General features: G+C 43.3%; 2 protein-coding genes across 2 annotated transcripts in view; both read right to left on the bottom strand.

The window, feature by feature from the left end:
• Positions 1 to 66: 66 nt before the first annotated feature.
• On the bottom strand, positions 67 to 3,268 carry tisd (Butyrate response factor 2). Its single transcript, NM_001140269.1, has 2 exons — positions 3,012 to 3,268; positions 67 to 2,766 (listed from the first exon to the last, which is right to left on the bottom strand). Exons 1-2 carry the CDS (start codon positions 3,060 to 3,062, stop codon positions 1,582 to 1,584), a joined length of 1,236 nt encoding a protein of 411 aa, NP_001133741.1. The 5' UTR covers positions 3,063 to 3,268; the 3' UTR covers positions 67 to 1,581.
• Positions 3,269 to 5,853: 2,585 nt separating this feature from the next.
• Positions 5,854 to 20,763, bottom strand: part of LOC106576760 (tRNA (32-2'-O)-methyltransferase regulator THADA) — a 109,387-nt gene continuing 94,477 nt past the window's right edge. The window contains exons 37-38 of the mRNA XM_014154131.3: positions 6,868 to 7,037; positions 5,854 to 6,616 (exon numbers count right to left, since the gene is read on the bottom strand). Coding sequence (XP_014009606.3) covers positions 6,290 to 6,616; positions 6,868 to 7,037 — 497 coding nt within the window. The 3' untranslated portion in view covers positions 5,854 to 6,289. The remainder of the gene's footprint in view (positions 6,617 to 6,867; positions 7,038 to 20,763) is intronic.

Here is a 20,763-nt window from a genome sequence, read left to right as displayed (position 1 = left end):
TTCCCAGAAATACCAAGACACTTGCTTCATTCTTTGTGAAGGATAAGACCAAGCAGCACAAGACTCTTTTCAAAATCATTTTATTGGGAGAACTACAAGAAAATGTACAGTACAAAGTCTCACACTCAATTTGTAGTGAACTGACTCTCCAAAAATAATTATATTACAACTCAGGTTGTCTTTTTGTCTGTTTTAGTTACATTCAAAAAGCTTTACTTCTGATAAAAGTAGTCAAAAAATACATAGTGCGCATCCCCTGAACTAGTCAATATCAAACAAAATCAAAAGTAGAGGAATGGGAATTAAAAAAAAGTATGGTTGTCCCAGGGTCTTATGATAAGTGGTAACAACCTTCAAAAGAAATTCAGCTCCAACACTACATTCAATTAAACTTGTGTAAAAGATACATGTAGGAAAAATACTTTATTTGGTTAATATTAAGGCATGTAAGATGGTGAACCCTGTAGGCACTACACAATAATACTGGGGCACAAGGGATTGCTACATTCTTTAGCGCGTGGCTGGAATCACAGTGTGACCTCGTACAAACAGAAGAAAACAAAATACTTTTTTGGTTAATTTATTTACTTGGGTTCTTTGTCACCGAGTCTGATCTATGAAAGAAAAAAAGAAAGGCTAGCTCAGGTTTGGACGGTCTGCACAACCACATTGTTTATACATTCTACAGAAACATCTAGATAAGGATTCTCAAAACACCTTCCACAGCTCTTACAAGCAACCTCAGAACAGCAAATCACGCAAACTTTTGTTTTAATAAACGTAAACAAAATTTAGGAAATAAATATCACATACGTTCTCTTAAATTAAGATTTTTTTTTTTACTAATTTACAATAAAAATAACCAAGTGAAGTTACAAAAGGAGACCAAAAACAATATATATATATATATTACTGTGAAAAGGACATACACTCCACTTTATGCAGATTAATAATGGCGATCATAATTTAAACATAAAAGAATATAGATCTATTGCTTCATCATACTTGATAAATACAGTATGGACAAATTACCAACATATAGCCTATACTTTTCACAAGATAATAAATAAGTTAAATATTTCATAGCCAGTTACGCACTGCTATGTAATCACTCAAAACAGCTAAAAATATATAAATATATTTTCAACCATCTGCAGTGATTTCCCCAAACAAACCTAACTCAAGAGTGCTTCAACTAAGCAACAAACTATACTACTCAAACAAACCACTGCGTGGCGCTGTGAAAAAAAGATTAAAGTTCTGGAATGGAAGTTTAAGCTTTCAGAAAGGAACACATACTTAGAAGAAAAAAAATGTACATTGTGTCAAGGCATTTCTTGGCAGGATGGAGGAAATCTGAAACTGCTTTACAGTCTCGTGTCAAGTTTTGTACACATCTATCCCAGGGAAGTGTGGCTTGCCTGAGACAAATACTGCCCTTACTTGCAGCTCAAAAGTGTAAGTCACCGATGGAATGCCTTCTGTTTATATCTACTTCTATACAACCATCATTACAAAAAGGAAAAACAACTAATGCCATGTCAAGGACAAATCTGATCCATTGAAAATAACATGGGATGTTTAGTCATCAGAAATCGACAGCCTGCTGAAGATTGGCAAACGTTTCCCAGCATCCAAACTCGGAGACTCTGAGCCGCTAAGACTCCCAGAAGAGCTGAGGGACCCGCTCGCATAACTGTCCCGGTCTGAGAGAGAGTCGGGCGGGCTAGGAGGGGAGTCGAACACCGGTGATTCGTTGAGGCGGCGCAGGGACTGCAAGTGGCTCATGTTGTATGAGGGGGGAGAAGGGGGGCACATGTTGGCTTGAATGTTCCCGTAGTAGGCACCATTGAAATGGTTGTTGCCATAGCCGTTTTGCGTATGCAAGGCCAGGGGAGCAAGTAAGGCTTTCAGGTCATGTCCAGGAAAACTGAATGCACTGTTCACACAAGACATGGAGTTGGGAGACAGTACATCCTCATAATAGTTGAGAGAGCAAGAGGAGTTTGAGGGGGGTGGTGGTGTGCGCGACGTGGGGCTCTCGAGTAGTGGCGACTCAAGTCCGTGGTGGCTGGAAAAGCCTGAAAAACTCAGGCTGTGGTGAAGTTTTGGTCTGTCCCGGTTGTACCCAACTTGCTGCGGCACATCGCCGCTTTGACCAAAGCCGCAGAGCTCGCGAGCTGATTTGGGTTCCCCCTGCACGTTGGCGTTGCTTGGAGCGGGTCTGCGCTCATCTGCATTGTGGATAAAATGACAGCGGGGACCGTAGGGGCAGAAGCCAATAGTGTGGAAAGTGCGACACGGCTCGGTTTTATACTTAGGGTGACGAGACAAATTTCTCAGCTCATGGTAGCCGTGCGCGAACTGGCATTTCTCTCCGTATTTGCACGCTCCGTTCTCCTCGAAGGGCCTGCAGAGTTCGGTCTTGTAGCGGGTGGAGTTGATCTGAGAGCCTGGCTTCTGCTGCACGATCTGCAGCTGCTGGCTGCGGTCCCCATTCTCGCTGTATGTCCGGTCGCGGAACTTGTTCTCCTTGTTCATTATGGCAGTGCTGCTGCTCGTTGCGTTCTCCATCAAACTACTGTAGGAGTTGGCGGAAAACTTGTTGCTGTTGTTGGTCATTGCTTCCATGTTGGTGGTCGAGCTTCTACGGAAAAATCCCGGCGCGAAAGAACTATTGGAGCTGTGTGCGGTCACTGGAGGCCCCACCGCTTTCTTGTCCAGTATGCTATTGATGTGATTCACAGCGTTCATGTTCATATCTTGCTGTTGAGAGAAAAGACAAATTAGCGATGCATTTCCAATAACGCAGTTTTTGGACGACTACAAAACAAGACTGCAAACGTACACTTTGTTACAAGTAAAAAACTGTAGGCGCATGCCAGCAACACGTTATTGCTTACTAGTAGTGTAGTTGTAACCTACTGAAAATACATTTATGCTCCAAGTTAGCCATCAGACCTGGTGAAAAAAATATATATTTTCCAACGCCAAACAATGGGGAAACGTACCTTGTAAAGCATGTCGATGTCGTAGAAAGCGGACAAGACGTTTGCAGACATCTCTTTTTCGGAAGTTCTGTCGCAGTAACGTTACAGTAGCTCTCATAGAGGACCGACCAGGATCCTTCAATGCACGAAGCAACGGTCGTAAATGGTGCCACGACTGGGTTTTTAGAGCGTTAAAAAAAGGAAGAAAAGAAGAAAAAAAACGAACGTGCAATTCCAGCGGTGGAGATGAATCAACAAGTAGGTGAAAGTTCCCTGTGTGTGTTGCAGGTTCTTCCTTAGAGAAGCGCTGAGCCAGACTGCTTCACTAACTACTTTTCCTCTGCACATGGATATAAATGCTTCGCCGTGGCTCGCGTGGGTGGAGTTTTCTGAAGTTGTAGCAAAGTTTTTTGCAAGGCACGCCCCCGTATTCAAAAGTCTCCCAGTCACTGGTTCGCCGCCATTATCATACAGCCGCCTTGAAATTGTACTCCTCTAAAAAAAATTCTATCACACCCCGAACTTGTGTTTAGAATACTAATACCGGCCATTTAATAGGTGCTCTATGTTTGAATCTAGCAATAGCGTACAGTGGTAGTTGCTAGAAAAGTAATTGCTTTGTACACGTTCAGGCACGATACACAATACAAAACTGTAAGGACCACTGCTCTCTCTCTGTTTCGCACGTTTGAGAGGGACAGCACGTGTTGGGGGAAAATCATATGAATGAATGCAGCCAGAGTGCAATGTATTTTTTGTTGTTTAGGTTTGTTCGAGTGGTTGCATAATGATAATCCACACCCACCCGAACGTATGCCCTAGTTCAAGGCTCTAAAACCATGTTCCTGGAAAACTATTGTCCTATAGATTCACTCCATCATTTCTAGCGCACCTGATCCAAATAGCTTGTTGATAAACGGAATCAAAGTTAGTAACGACTGGGGTTGGAGCGAAAACCTACTGCTCTCCAGGAGCAGGGTTGGGGAAGCCCTGTGCCTAGTCTCTTACGAATTACAAAATATAATAATATTCCACTCCAACGTGGTGAAATAACCTACTTGTAAAAAAAATAAAAAATAGACATTACATAAGTTTTCAATTGTTGTGCAGCACAGTTCTTTTACACAGATGGCTAATTGAAATATAACAAGGACACACACGAGTTCAAAGTGCCACTCATTATACACAGAGCGTTCAGCCATCTATTCTATACTGTGGCTCAACCGCACACAACCTCAAATACTGCACCGAGAGTTGACTGAAGGAATGTGAATCTCTGTAAAAGGCAGTGAAACACCGCCCCCCTGAGAAGCAACGCCCAAAATGAATTTACAGACTGGAGCGCCACCTGCTGAGGTGCAAGGCATGATTTACATTTTAAAATAGCCTATTTTGTCAGTGTGATGTAACAAACACTAACACCATCCGAAAGCTATGAAAGTGTGAGAATGAAAATACTCTAATTTTGGAGCCAAACCAAGTTCACAGCCACACCATACAAAGACTGCATAATTAGCAATGAGGTGCAGAGGAGCAGGGCTATACTAGGGTGCCACAAAGGATATATTTTTGTTTGGAGTATGTTGCAATTCTGTAGAAAACATATCACCATAAATTGCAGGTTTCTGTGACACCAGTTACCATCAAGTCTTTCCCAATTGCCCAAATCAGAAAGTGCATTGTGCTTCCTTTTGCATCATTCGATAGGCATACTGTGAGTCGTTCAGCTGCTGAGCACTGGATATAAAAAAGCCAGTTATCAACAGCCGAAAACAAATGACCACGGGTTGGAATCTACTACTACGATCCTTTATTTATCATAAATGCTCAAGCTCAAATGTAGTCTAATGCCAAGGCAAGCCTCGAACTTTGAGAAATCCCTTGAACATGTCCTCATCTGCAACAAAAAAAAACACTCTCCCATCACACAGCACTGTTTTTATTGGGGGGGGGGGGGGATGTTCAAGCGTTCCAAAAGACATGACAGAATTTCTACAGTAACAGGGAACGTTGCCAGTACTACAGAGCGAGACTGCCCAGCTGTCTGCACGGGTCGCAGGCACGGGACAGTGGACCATTGTATTGCCCTCCTAATTACGTAACCTAGGACACCAAGGGAGCATAAAAACCAAGTCAAATGGTGGAGAAGAGTCCACTGGAGAACGTGTTAAATCTACGAAAATGACCTATCTTACGACATATCCGAGGACAGCTGTAAACAGAACAAATTGAATTACGAGGGTAATTTAGGGTAAACATCTGCGTTAGCAACCCATGCCTTGTGAACAGATTTACTCTCTCCGTCCCATTAAAACCACACTGTTGGTGCTTCTGTTTTTGAGGTCCTTATGACTCCGGGTGTTGTGTGGATTTAATCTAAATGTCCAAAGTGCACAACATCCTCGGAGGCAATGTTTATGTAGGGTAGAGTGCACTGTAAACATGTCACTGGTTCGAATCCCCAAGGCCGGCAAGGCGTATACATTTGCCGTTCTGCCCTTGAGCAAGACAGTTACACCCCCCCCCCCCCCCCCAACAACGACTGCTCCGCTGGCGACCCATGACGAGGACGTCGATTAAGGCAGCCCGCACCTCTCAGATTCAGAGGGGTTAGGTTAAATGCAGAAAACACATTTCGGTTGAACACATTGTTGTGCAACTGACTAGCCCTTTCCATGTTACAGTGTAGTTTATAATGAGAACAGTGCATGAAGTGTTATTTTTCACATGTAGAGCTAAAGGAATACTATGTCCCAGCACATAGGTTGAAGCCTCAGTGCTCAGTCCTGTTGTTCAAGGTGCTGTGAGGACACATACATACACATAACGCCCTGTGGATGTTTTCAAAAATGAACGAGGCACATGAATTAGGCATCTTTAATTTGAAAAACAGAAACAAAACTCGAACATAAAACACTTCCCCGCAGTACATTCCCTTCTAAAACAAATACAACCGCCGCTGATTAAAATGTTGGTCGTTAAAATCTGTACCGCTTGCATAATTGTTCAAATGAGAATATGTATTGGAGTAGTGAGACCGTTGTTGCATTTCCAGGCACTAAGTGATGTCTCATAGCTGAAAAATGGAATTCCATAACTGTGGTTAATGGATCATACTCCACCCCCTTTTCACCATCAGTTATCTTGACAAGTGAAGACTTGACAGAACTCCAACCTGCATATCTATCGAGAGATGGTTCAATCTACCTTTACTCTGGTCTTGACCCCGGAAACCGACCAAGAATGTTAACTTACTAGTGGCTATGGTGTTGTAGACCAACATTGATCTTCCCTGGTCCTCAGCCTGACAGCCCAGTCTGTCTCAGGCTCCCCAGTATAGCCAGAGCCAGTGTGGCCCTCTCCTGCTGTAGGGCCAGCCGGGCATGCTCTATGGTGCAGGAAAACTGGGGCAGGGCTGGGAGGCCCTCTAGAGCCTGCTGGGTGGCCAGGGATAGGGCCTCTGCCTGGGCTGAAAGTCTGAGCAACTCTGCCTGGTTCTGGTTCAGAGCCGTCAACCCTGGGGCCTTGAAGAGGACACCCAGGTGTCTGTGTAGTAGCCGTGCCCACTGGACAGGCTCGGCCCAAAGGTTCAGATCGCCCTTCTCAAACAGGAAGTCCTCTTCATCCTGTGCAGAGGAGATGGGAGTGAATGGAAGATGAGAACTATTGTGTTCAAATGGAAGAGGGTAATGAATGGATTCAGACTGAATGAAGTACATTTTATTATTTTATGCATTTCAGAGATTGGGATGAAGAAGATACTCTGCCAAAGGGCATAGACGTCAACTCTCCATTTCACCTCATCTTATCCAGTTGAATCCCAACTCTTCGGGAGGTGTGTGTGTGTGTGTGTGTGTGTGTGTGTGTGTCTCCTTACCAGGCCAGTTGCCTCTGCTGTGGCTGTCTCTTGCTCCTGGTCTCCCAGCAGCCACTCTGTCAGAGTGAGGATGCCCATTGGCACCTGCCCCCACAGCTGGAACAGCTGGCATAGCAACCCCACACCCATGTCCAGGGCAACAGGTGGGCACACCGAGACACAGGCCACATCTAGGGACACAGGGGACAGAGTCAACAACATGAGGTTGGGTTTCACATACCTATTTTCACATTCTGAGAACCTGGAGAGAAGAGAGAGGGGTAAGTATGGTTTGGAGAGCAGGGGAGTCTTTAGGGGTAACAGGCACCAGAACGAGAAACACCATTCTAGTACAGTAGCACTGACAACGCTACAATGTGGATGTTCTTTTGGTTCATAGCGTCCGTCACCATTAGGCCCATAGAACACTAAATAAGGAGCAGGAGAAGGAAAAAGAAGAAGTCTGCTCCCAATCTGTTGTCTGACACAGGATCAATGCCAAGCTTATACACAAGACTGATGCGCTTCTGTCTTTATGTTCCAGACCAAGTGTGCGTTCTCTTCTGAACCTGGAACCTATTATGGGAAAGACATTTCATTAAAACACACACCAAGGATTGAGCTGGGAAAGAGTATGGGAGAGAGCACAGGAAGAGCGTAAGTGAAGAGAGAAGAGACGGCACTTTAGGCGGGAGGACATGACAGTATTAACGCTCATCCAGCAACAGCCTCTAGCCCTAGATGTAATGACTCCACGCGTCAATGTGAAAGCTCTCCGCAACTGTGTGCGTGTTTGTGTCTTATTATCCCTTGACCAAGCTGATACCTGGAGATAACAAAAGGGACTTAAAAAAGGGGGGGGGGGGTCACCTTAACCCCCATCAACATCCCCACACACCATCCCAAACCACTCCTTAACTACCACCACCAACAGTGCTGGGGATAGTGGCTGTTCAGGAGGATTGGTTTTCCCTTCTAGAAGGGGGTGTAAAACCAAGGACTTGAGATTCAAGGGAACCCACTCCGAACCTAGGAAGTTGGTAAATGTACGGTATTACCAGGGATTTTGTGTGTTGAGCCGGAGTGGCATGTTCCTTTCTCAAACCAAAGTGTTGTGCCGCCCCCTCTCTGGGTTGTCCCGGCTCTGGTGTCACCCCAGCCATTCATCCCAGAGGGGGAGAGAAGGTGACAGGCTTTACTGCTGGACCTGGGCCAGCGTGCTTCAAAACACAACCAGACCAAAACATTAAGGAAACTAGCCACTTATCAATTGATGGACTTTTGGGAGGTTTCACACTTCACTAACACGATTTCCCCTTGTCTGTCCTCGGCTTACAGTAATCAACATCCACTACACTCCTCTCAGGGGATTGGCTTTCCCATGCTATTAGTCGTGTGTGTGTGTGTGTGTGTGTGTGTGTGTGTGTGTGTGTGTGTGTGTGTGGTGGGGCAAGAGTGTCGGTGTTAGAGTTTGTTGTTTATGTGAGTAATAGTGTTTATCTAACAATCTTATCGGAGAGAAGACAGGGCAGTGCCACTATCTTCCTGTTGGTTAATGGGGCTGGCAGGGAGTGACTGACCCACTACTACAGTTGGCACACTGTAAGCCTGTTGGCATTTCAGTGGATAGAATAGAAAGAGAGGGTGGAGAACAATCCAGGAGAATACACTATACAAAGTATATGGAGTCCTACAATTAAAAAATCTCATCATAACCTGCTCAGTAAAACCATAACATGACATGAGGAAAGGTACTGTAGGGCATTGTATGGGCTACAGCTGCACTGGAAATAGATTTAGACTCATTTCAGAGAGATCAATGCCTGTTCCATGTCCTGCCGTCGGTCACGTCAACGGTATTTCGGGGTGATTTTCTCCCATCCGCCTCGTTTCTGCACCGTTACGCAGCCAGCAAGCTCTGTGCCATGTTTCGCTATGAAACAGAGCCAAATTCAGGCGGGAAAGGAGGACGCTTAATTCCTGAAATCAATATGTGGTGGGAGTCTTGGGCTGGAACTAATTAAAAAAAAAAAAAGTTTGGAAATGAGGAAAGAGAGAAGGGAGCTTTGGTGTTCCGCAAATCCGGGACATAGCTTCTGCAGCTGGGGGGTGTCGGGTGTACCAATGACAGAGGAGGGCTGTAATGATAGCGGTAAAATAAGAGATATTGGTGGACCCTCCTGCCTTCCTGGCGTCATCATACTGTGTGTTGGAGTGTGAGGGGGGAGTTACACGACCACACTCCATTCCGCTGCTCAGCCACCCACATCAGAGAGATAGGGGGCCACAGTACGCCATTTCTATGACCAGTTTTAATCCACCTGGACCCCTAACCTTGGGAACACACAGGCCCCTGCTCCAACCCCCTTCCACTTGCATTTCTAACAAGGCCCTGCTCTGCTTAATCTTTCACTCCTCACAGATCAGAGAAACACGTTTTGAGTGCTGATACACAAATGGTTGAAATAATGGTTTACTACGGTGTAGGCTTTTGTATACCTGTACCTATATGCCCACACACACTCACTGGCAGTAACACACACACACACACACACACACACACACACACACACACACACACACACACACACACACACACACACACACACACACACACACACACACACACACACACACACACACACACACACACACACACACACACACACACACACACACACACACACACGGGTTTCGTGACCGAGTAATTGTTAATTTACCGGACCCATATATGCACTGGGTGTGTAATCTATTAGGGCACCCAGCCAAGATGCTCAGAACCACAGAAATTACACTTAGATTATGGTAATCTTAACAGAACAAGCAACACCTGTAATGAAGCAGCCATTAGTGTCATTTTCAAACATTTGCCAAAATGCAATTCGCAGGGAAACACAATTTAAACAGCTCCCCTGATGCAAGCGGTTCCATATGTGACAGACATGAAAATCTGTTCGAAAAATGGTGAATCTAAAGACGCATCAAATAGGATAGTTTGCTAATATGACTAGGATTGTGCTTTTGGCTTCTGGACAACGAAAGAAAGTTGATATGAAAACCAATAGAACAGGAGTGAGATGCTGGTTATGGCATATGAGGAAGTCTTTATGAAATAATTTCCTCCAGATTTCAAAATGGTGGGATTTTGCCTATGCTACTTTGAAGCAAGGTAAGACATGCCTCATAATATGAAGTAAAACGTTCAGGTTTCAAACAATTAAGTATCAGTTTTCAAAATGCATGCCTCCAGCTCACATTGCAAAGTGGTGGGTGACGCGCTGATAGCCTGCCTACCGTTGCCTTGAATGGTGAATAGAGGCCGCTTCAATTACCAGTTTAAATAAATATAGCCATTTTTAAAATGGTGGCCATCAAAACAAGTTAACACGCAATTCCATTTAGAATTGCTGTGCAATGACTGGGATAATATAAAAGCACGTTTCACTCCAGCAGCAACGAGGGGAGGAGCTGCAGCAGCAGCACCCACTGAGGTGATATTCCTCTCAGAATAGGCTCTTTATATTGTGCGTGTGTGACAAGTAAGATACACTATGTGACCAAAAGTATGTGGACACCTGCTTGTCGAACATCTCATTCCAAAATCATGGGCATTAATATGGAGTTGGTCCCACCTTTGCTGCTATAGCAGCCTCCACTCTTCTGGGAAGGCTTTCCACTAGATGTTAGAACATTGCTGGAGGACTTGCTTCCATTTAGCCACAAGAGCATTAGTGAGGTCGGGCACTGATGTTGGGTGATTAGGGCTGGCTCGCAGTCTGCTTTCCAATTCATACCAAAGGTATTCGATGAGGTTGATGTCAGGGCTCTGTGCAGGGCAGTCAAGTTCTTCCACACCGATCTCAACTAAACCATTTCTGTATGAACCTCGCTTTGTGCATGGGGGCATTGTCATGCTGAAACAGGAAAGGGCCTTCCCCAAACTGTTGCCACAAAGTTGGAAGCACAGAATCATCTAGAATGTCATTGTATGCTGTAAAGTTAAGATTTCCCTTCACTGGAACTAAGGGGAATAGCCCGAACTATGAACAATAGCCCCAGACCATTATTCTTCCACCAAACTTTAGTTGGCACTATGCATTGTGGCAGGTGGCATCCGCCAAACCCAGATTTGTCCGTCGGACTGCCAGATGGTGAAGCGTGATTCATCACTCCAGAGAACGCGTTTCCACTGCTCCAGAGTACAATGGCGGTGAGCTTTACACCTCTCCAGCCGACACTTGGCATTGCACATGGTGATCTTTGGCTTGTGTGCGGCTGCTCTGCCATGCAAACCCATTTCATGATGCTCCCGACAAACAGTTCTTATACTGACATTGCTTCTTCCAGAGGCAGTTTGGAACTCGGTAGTGAGTGTTGCAAACGAGGACAGACGATTTTTACGCACTACGCCCTTCGGCGGTCCCGTTCTGTGAGCTTGTGTGGCCTACCACTTTGCAGCTGAACCGTTGTTGCCCCTAGACGTTTCCACTTCACAATAACAGCACTTACAGTTGACCGGGACAGCTCTAGCAGGGCAGAAATTTGACAACCTAACTTGTTGGAAAGGTGGCATCCTATGACAGTGCCACATTGAAAGTCACTGAGCTCTTCTGTAAGGTCATTCTACTGCCAATGTTTGTCTATGGAGATCGCATGGCTGTGTGCTCGATTTATACACCTCTCAGCAAGGGGTGTGGCTGAAATAGCCAAATCCACCAATTTGAAGGGGCGTCCACATACTTGTGTATATAGTATAAACGCGCCAATTTAGTTCCACTGAATTATGCAAATTACCGATAAGCATGACGTCAAAAGTATTTACATCTACTGGTATGTCCATCAGTAGCTAAGTTTCTATCCAATTGGCGGCAGATTTTTATGCGAATATTCAAAAATCCACATAGAGATGTATTTCCATCAAATTGACTTGTGGCAGATAAAAGGCTGTACGTGATGACGTAGTGCACATAAAAATACCTTGTGTGGTTAAATTTCCATGCATCTTTTTCCCCTCATCATGTACCAAATAAAAAATACAAGTTAAACGGGTTTCATCACATTTTCAACTCTACTGATGGTTTTCTCACAAAAAAAGGTGCGTTATGTAGCGAGCGCAAAACTCTGGTATTGGCACATGCCCTCTAGCCAAGAGCTCACTTTATCTGTGCACTGTTGGCTAGAGCATACATTTAGCCTACTCGATATGATGGTTATTATATCAATATTTGCCCACCAACATTTCTCCCATAATTCATTTTAGACACAAAAAGATCCCAACTTGTCTAGTGTATTTTGTTTGGTCGACATTTGGAAGGTTTACCGAAAAATATAATCAGGACTTTATCCGACATGTACTTCACCTGCATAACAACGTTGGATGGAAACTTGGTTAATGAATAAAAAGCATTATTTTACAAATGGCCTCGTTTGTTTTCTCCAATTCAATTTAAATTTATCGGCTTTTCATATAATATTTTGCTCAAAGCCTGAAACCCTGACAAACACACAGTGGAGATCGTGCGGAGGTGCGGAGACCAGGACGTGTTGACGTGTGTGTGTGTGTGTGAGAGAGAGAGAGAGAGAGGGGTGTTGGGGTGTGAAATAAAAACACTTTAGAGCCCCAACTTCCTCCTATGGCTCAACGAGAACCAGTGTGAGAGATAAAGACTATAGACTCGCAAGAGCCTCTACTCTAGTAATCAATAACAACAATCATGAACATATAAAAGTCAGTTGTGCTACGCCAGTGCTGGTGGGACTATCTGGCCATCTCCAGACCAGTCTAAAGTAACACTGACACTCAGGAGTGATTTTACTTCTAATTGTAGGTGATTCTCTCCGCTTTGCGGTGACAACTACAGAATATTACTTCACCTCAAAGCTTTTTCCTTCGGTCGTTGTCAGTAAACTCATCTGGACCTCAGATTTGACAGAAGGGTGCTTCCAGGCTAAAAAGAGACTTGATAGTTACACATTGGGGTGTTATTTTTTCTAATATATTGTATCGTTTTGACAATATACTTATTTTGCTAGTTGGCTGTACCTGAACCAAAACGGCAGTATTTTTCCTTCATAGCTTGTTCTCGTTTTTCTTTTTAAATAGGGTGTAAATTTGTTTTCTGCACTTTTCCTCTTTTCCCCACATATGCATATCCTCCTACCATCATGCAGCTGTAAATGATTGGACAGAGCAGCAGACACACTACATAATATTTAGGTTAATATTGACACAGGCTGAGAGTATGGATTCAATGATGGTTCATTGACAAATGATGGTTCATTGAGAATGGCCTAGATAAAAACAGACAGGTCAGCACAGCCCATAAGACCACTACTGTTGATGCTATTCAGTCTGCAGAGAATCACACTTTAAATCTGAACTATGAGGTTGACAGTTCAATGCCACTGAGCTAACAGGTAACTAAATGCTGAACATTCTAAATTGAATAAACAATAACATCCACAACTACAGTGTCACCATAATTAAGTAACATCATTAAAAAGGTGTTACACATAGGATTTTTTGCATTGTAATTTCAGAAAATGTCTATGATATATCTGCCGCTAATAGTGGAATGATAGTAGCTCACCAGTAATACTGTGAAACACGATGGACGATACCAGTCAAAATGTTGGGTTTTTCTTCAATCTTACTATTTTCTACATTGTAGAATAATATTGAAAACATCAAAACTTTGAAGTAACACATATGGAATCATGTAGTAACCAAAAAAGTGTTAAATCAAAATATATTTTATATTCTTCTGTGCAATGCTGTCATCAAAGCAAAAAAGTGGCTGTTTTGAAGAATCTCAAATATAAAATCCATTTTGATTTAACACTTTTTTGGTTACTACATGATTCCATGTGTGTTATTTCATAGTTTTAATTTCTTCACTATTATTCTAAAATTGAATGAGTAGCTGTGTCCAAACTTTTGACTGGTACTGTACATCCACGAAGAAGAAACCATATAAAACTGCAACGCCTCTTTTCCTGTGAGTTTGGTAGTCGAGTGAGCGATTGAGTGTTGTAGTAGATTTAAGTCGTTTGTAGCTAGTGTAGTAATACCCGCATAGTACTGTAATAACCACAAGGAACAGTGTTACGACTCATTTGTGGCCCAAAACCAAGAAGCAAGCTTTGAAGTCGGAACCCAGGTTGAAGCGAGTGGATTGGAGTATGGGAACCGTGCGCACGTCTACTTATATGGGGTGCTAATTTCAACCCAAAGGACTTCGATGGCTTAGTTTAACATACGGAAAGCAGGATTCGAAATGAGACTGACTGAATCCAGGTGCTAAGCCGAGTGTGAATGTGAAGCATGCAACACCAATTTCCTACTGACCTACTAGTACATTGCGAGTGTCAGCAGTGATAGAGACAAACCAGGTAAATTCAAGGTGGATTTACCTCACTATATCGCTATTGGATTAGCTAGCTGACTCTCACTCTGGAGGAGGAGTCTTGGCTCTTTTTTCACTTTGGTAGCTAACTCCGCCGTCAGCCTCTAAAATTCATACCAGCTGTTTTTTGTTGTGTTCTGTGGGTTCCTGCCTGTGCTAGACTAGTTGTTATCCGGCTTACTACTTAGCTATGTCGACCGTGGTGGTTGTCTAGCTAGGCTAGTTAGCTGTCTAGGCTAGCTAGCAGGTTAAAATAAACTTCAGCTGGTTTTACATACAGTTGAAGTCGGAAGTTTACATACACTTAGGTTGGAGTCATTAAAACTAGTTTTTCAACCACTCCACCAATTTCTTGTTAACCTGTTAAGGCTAGGGGGCAGTATTGACACGGCCGGATAAAAAACGTACCCGATTTAATCTGGTTACTACTCCTGCCCAGTAACTAGAATATGCATATAATTATTGGCTTTGGATAGAAAACACCCCAAAGTTTCTAAAACTGTTTGAATGGTGTCTGTGAGTATAACAGAACTCATATGGCAGGCCAAAACCTGAGAAGATTCCATGCAGGAAGTGGCCTGTCTGACAAGTTGTGTTTCATCTTGGCTCTTTTTATTGAAGACTGAGGATCTTTGCAATAACGTGACACTTCCTACGGCTCCCATAGGCTCTCAGAGCCCGGGAAAAAGCTAAACGATATTCGAGGCAGCCTCTGGCTGAAACACTTTATCGCTTTTGGCAAGTGGCCGATCAGAGTACTATGGGCTTAGGCGCGTGCCCGAGTCGACCGAATGCTTTATTTTCTTTCGTCTGTTTACCTAAACGCAGATTCCCAGTCGGAATATTATCGCTTTTTTATGAAAAAAATGGCATAAAAATTGATTTTAAACAGCGGTTGACATGCTTCGAAGTACGGTAATGGAATATTTAGATTTTTTTGGTCACGAATTGCGTCATGCTCGTCACCCTTATTTACCCTTTCGGATAGTGTCTTGAACGCACGAACAAAACGCTGCTGTTTGGATATAACTATGGATTATTTTGAACCAAACCAACATTTGTTATTGAAGTAGAAGTCCTGGGAGTGCATTCTGACGAAGACAGCAAAGGTAATAACATTTTTCTTATAGTAAATCTGACTTTGGTGAGTGATAATCTTGCTGGGTGTCTAAATAGCTAGCCCTGTGATGCCGGGCTATCTACTGAGAATATTGCAAAATGTGCTTTCACCGAAAAGCTATTTTAAAATCGGACATATCGAGTGCATAGAGGAGTTCTGTATCTATAATTCTTAAAATAATTGTGCTTTTTGTGAACGTTTATCGTGAGTAATTTAGTAAATTCACCGGCAGTGTTCGGTGGGAATGCTAGTCACATGCTAATGTAAAAAGCTGTTTTTTTATATAAATATGAACTTGATTGAACAAAACATGCATGTATTGTATAACATAATGTCCTAGGGTTGTCATCTCATGAAGATCATCAAAGGTTAGTGCTACATTTAGCTGTGGTTTGGGTTTATGTGACATTATATGCTAGCTTGAAAAATGGGTGTCTGATTATTTCTGGCTGGGTACTCTGCTGACATAATCTAATGTTTTGCTTTCGTTGTAAAGCCTTTTTTGAAATCGGACAGTGTGGTTAGATTAACGAGAGTCTTGTCTTTAAAAATGGTGTAAAATAGTCATATGTTTGAAAAATTGAAGTTTTTGCATTTTTGAGGAATTTGAATAACGCGCCACGGGATTACACTGGCTGTTGAGTAGGTGGGACGCGAGCGTCCCACCTAGCCCATAGAGGTTAACAAACTATAGTTTTGGAAAGTCGGTTAGGACATCTACTTTGTGCATGACAATAATTATTTTCAACAATTGTTTACAGACAGATGATTTCATTTATAATTCACTGTATCACAATTCCAGTGGGTCAGAAGTTTACATACACTAAGTTGACTGTGCCTTTAAACAGCTTGGAAAATTCCACAAAATGTCATGGCTCTGAAGCTTCTGATTGACTCAAATTATGTCAATTAGCCTATTGGAGGTGTACCTGTGGATGTATTTCAAGGCCTACCTTCAAACTCAGTGCCTCTTTGCTTGACAGCATGGGAAAATCAAAAGAAATCAGCCAAGACCTCAGAAAAAAAATTCTAGACCTCCACAAGTTTGGTTCATCCCTGGGAGCAATTTCCAAACGCCTGAAGGTACCACGTTCATCTGTACCAACAATAGTACGCAAGTATAAACACCATGGGACCACGCAGCCGTCAAACCACTCAGAAAGGAGACGCGTTCTGTCTCCTAGAGATTAACTTACTTGGGAGCAAAAAGTGCAAATCAATCCCAGAACAACAGAAAAAAGACCTTGTGAAGATGCTGGAGGAAACAGGTACAAAAGTATCAATATCCACAGTAAAACGAGTCTTATATCGAAATAACCTGAAAGGCCGCTCAGCAAGAAAGAAGCCACTGCTCCAAAACCACCATAAAAAAAAGCCAGACTACGGTTTGCAACTGCACAAGGGGACAAATATCGTACTTTTTGGAGAAATGTCCTCTGGTCTGATGAAACAAAAATAGAACTGTTTGGCCATAATGACCATCGTTATGGAGGAAAAAGGGGGAGGCTTGCAAGCCGAAGAACACCATCCCAACCGTGAAGCACGGGGGTGGCAGCATCATGTTGTGGGGTGCTTTGCTGCAGGAGGGACTTGTGCACTTCACAAAATAGATGGCATCATGAGGACGGAAAATGATGTGGATATATTGAAGCAACATAAAGACATCAGTCAGGAAGCCCTGACCTCAATCCTATAGAAAATTTGTGGGCAGAACTGAAAAAGCGTGTGCAAGCAAGGAGGCCTACAAACCTGACTCAGTTACACCAGCTCTGTCAGGAGGAATGGGCCTAAATTCACCCAACTTATTGTGGGAAGCTTGTGGAAGGCTACCCGAAACGTTTGATCCAAGTTAAACAATTGAAAAGCAATGCTACCAAATACTAATTGAGTGTATGTAAACTTGTGACCCACTGGGAATGTGATGAAAGAAATACAAGCTGAAATAAATCACTCTACTATTATTCTGACATTTCACATTCTTAAAATAAAGTGGTGATCCTAACTGACCTAAGACAGGGAATTTTTACTAGGATTAAATGTCAGGAATTGTGAAAAACTGACTTTAAATGTATTTGGCTAAGGTGTATGTAAACTTCCGACTTCAACTGTAAGTATTCAGACCCTTTACTCAGTACTTTATTGAAGCACTTTTGGCAGCGATTACAGCATTGAGTCTCCTTGGGTATGACGCTACAATCTTGGCACACCTGTATTTGGGGAGTTTCTCCCATTCTTCTCTGCATTCTGCAGATCCTCTCAACCTCTGTCAGGTTGGATGGGGTGTGTTGCTGCACAGCTATTTTCAGGTCTCTCCAGATATGTTCGATCGGGTTCAAGTCTGGGCTCTGGCTGGGCCACTCAAGGTCATTCAGAGACTTGTCCCAGAAGCCACTCCTGCGTTGTACTGGCTGTGTGCTTACGGTCGTTGTCCTGTTCTCCCCAGTCTGAGGTCCAGAGTGCTCTGGAGCAGGTTTTCATCAAGGATCTCTCTGTATTTTGCTCCATTCACCTTTGCCTCGATCCTGACTAGTCACCCAGTTCCTGAAAAACATCCCCACAGCATGATTGTGCCAGCACTATGCGTCACCGTAGGGATGGTGCCAGGTTTCCTCCAGACTTGACACTTAAGATTCTCTGGCCTGAACATCGTTTCTCATGGTCTGAGAGTCTTTAGGTGCATTTTAGTGGGCTGTCATGTGCCTTTTACTGTGGAGTGGCTTCTCCAACAATTAGGCCTTTTTTGGTAGAGTGCTGCAGAGATGCTTGTCCTTCTGGAAGGTTCTCCCATCTCCACAGAGGATCTCTAGAGCTCTGTCAGAGTGACCATTGGGTTATTGGTCACCTCCTTGACCAAGGCCCTTCTCCACAGATTGTTCAGTTTGGCCCGGCTGGCCAGCTCTAGGAAGAGTCTTGGTGGTTCCAAACTTCTCCCATTTAAGAATGGAGGCCAATGTGTTTTTGGGGACCTTCAATGCTGCAGAAATGTTTGGTACCCTTCCCCAGGTCTGTGCCTCGACAGAATCCTGTCTCGGAGCTCTACGGACAATTCCTTCGACCTCATGGCTGGGTTTTTGCTCTGACATGCACTGTCAACTGTGGGACCTTATACAGACAGGTGTGTGCCTTTCCAAATGTCGAATCAATTGAATTTACCACACACGGACTCCAAGTTGTAGAAACATCAAGGATTATCAATGAATGCACCTGAGCTCAATTTCAAGTCTCATAGCAAAGGGTCTGAATACTTATGTAAATAAGTAGGGTATATGGGGGTATAGTGTGTAGATTGCTGAGGATGTTTTATTTTTTTTATCCATTTGGAATGATGCTGTAATGTATCAAAATGTGGAAAAAGTCAAGGAGTCTGAATATTTTCCGTAGGCACTGTATACAAAAGTATGTGGACACCCCTTCAAACTTGTGGATTTGGCCATTTCAGCCAGACCTGTTGCTGACTGGTGTATAAAAATCGAGCACACCGCCATGCAACCTCCATAGACACACATTGGCAGTAGAATGGCCTTACTTAAGAGCTCAGTGACTTTCAACGTAGCACCGTCATAGGATGCCACCTTTCCAACAAGTCAGTTTGTCCAATTTCTGCCCTGCTAGAGCTGCCCCGGTCAACTGTATGTGCTGTTATTGTGAAGTGGAAATATCTAGCCGCAACAACGGCTCAGCCGCGAAGTAGTAAGCCACAAAAGCTCACAGAACGGGACCGCAGAGTACTGAAGTGCGTAAAAATTATCTGTCCTCGGTTGCAAAACTCACTACTGAATTCCCAACTGCCTCTGGAAGCAATATCAGCACAAGAACTGTATGTCAGGAGCTTCATGAAATGGGTTTCCATGGCAGAGCAGCCACACACAAGCATAAGATCATCATGCGCAATGCCAAGCGCAGGCTGGAGTGGTGTAAAGCTCGTCGCCATTGGACTCGGAAGCCGTGGAAATGCGTTCTCTGGAGTGATGAATCACGCTTCACCATCTGGCAGTACGACAGACATATATGGGTTTGGCGGATGCCAGGAGAACGCTACCTGCCCCACTGCATAGTGCCAAACGTAAAGTTTGGTGGAGTAGGAATAAACGTCTGGCGTTGTTTTTCATGGTTCGGGCTAGGCCCCTTAGTTCCAGTGAAGGGATATCTTAACTCTACAGCATACAAAGATATTCTAGACAATTCTGTGCTTCCAACTTTGTGGCAACAGTTTGGGGAAGGACCTTTCCGGTTTCAGCATGACAATGACCCCGTGCAGTAGCGTAGCTTAATCATGATGGGCCCATATTTCCCTTAAAATTAAAATAATTTTGTTGGTAAGGCTGTGTGGTAATATTACTAAGCATTGTAACAGCAAAGTAGAACCTAATCTAAGGGCACATTTGAAGTAGTTACCAGAGAAGCCGCAATATAGCCAAAACATTCAGCACCATGGACGCTGTCAGAAATTAACCCGTATAAGTCGATCAGCACAAAGCGGTCAAAAAACACCCTATTTTATCTGCAAATAATAGGCAATAGCCTATATTATAAAACAAATATATAGCTCAATCTCTTGACAGAAACACCGAAACATAGCTAATAACCCAGTACACGCTCGCTGAAGTTATGCACGGCGGCAAAACTGACACACCGGTATTTCAAATGATCTACCTCCTGCAGAGGCCTATAGCAAATATACACCAGCAAATCAATGAAGTGGAGCATTCAAACAGATTGCTTAAATGGCAGCATGCCTTTTAACAGTATATGATGCGTATGCGCTTACTATTATTCTTATAGCCTAGTTAAACTTATTGACTATGACAGGGGCGAAAATCTGATATCAACTTTGGAGGGGACAATTACATTACATTTTCTCAAGAGCAATTCCTGAGGGGGACACCAAAAGTAGTGCTGTAACACATAGCCTACATTGTAATATGGTAAATGTATATTGAGGAACCAAAGAAATAAGGTGTTTGCCGTACTCCTAACTACCGGTACCCAAAACTACACAACTAATCACAACAGCAATACCATTGCCTTTAACAAATCTTAGTTCAGTCACCAGTTTAAGTTGAGAGTGGGGGTATCCATGGCATTTTCCAATTATGTTCCTATTTTACAAGTAAAAAAAATGGAGAACCTTTCATAATGTTGCCAAACAAAGACTCAACAAACTTACCTGAGACTCCCTGTCTCTGCCAGTCTGTCCCTGCATATCTGTCCCCAACTCTGCTGTCTGTGTGCCATCTGTTGCCTGCTCTGCCTAATGACATCATTGTGAAACATTTCCATTAGAATTTCATTTCTTTCTTATGAACATTTTATCAACTAGTCTTTGAGATATTAGGCTACTAGGGTTGTAACTTTGCGTTTTGGTGTACTGAAAAATACTCTGATGTCTGT

The sequence above is a fragment of the Salmo salar genome, chromosome 18 (genome assembly GCF_965601325.2).
Source record: "Salmo salar chromosome 18, fSalSal1, whole genome shotgun sequence".
In the NCBI taxonomy this organism is placed as follows: Eukaryota; Metazoa; Chordata; class Actinopteri; order Salmoniformes; family Salmonidae; genus Salmo; species Salmo salar.
The sequence above is the reverse complement of the archived record's forward strand: the minus strand, read 5'-3'. Positions and strand labels throughout refer to the sequence as shown.

Bases quoted from the DNA above. Each gene is read 5' to 3' on its own strand.
- tisd (NM_001140269.1), bottom strand. From the start codon at position 3,062: ATGTCTGCAAACGTCTTGTCCGCTTTCTACGACATCGACATGCTTTAC. The intron at 2,767-3,011 runs GTACGTTTCCCC...TTCTCTCAACAG, and splicing joins ACATCGACATGCTTTACAAG to CAAGATATGAACATGAACGC.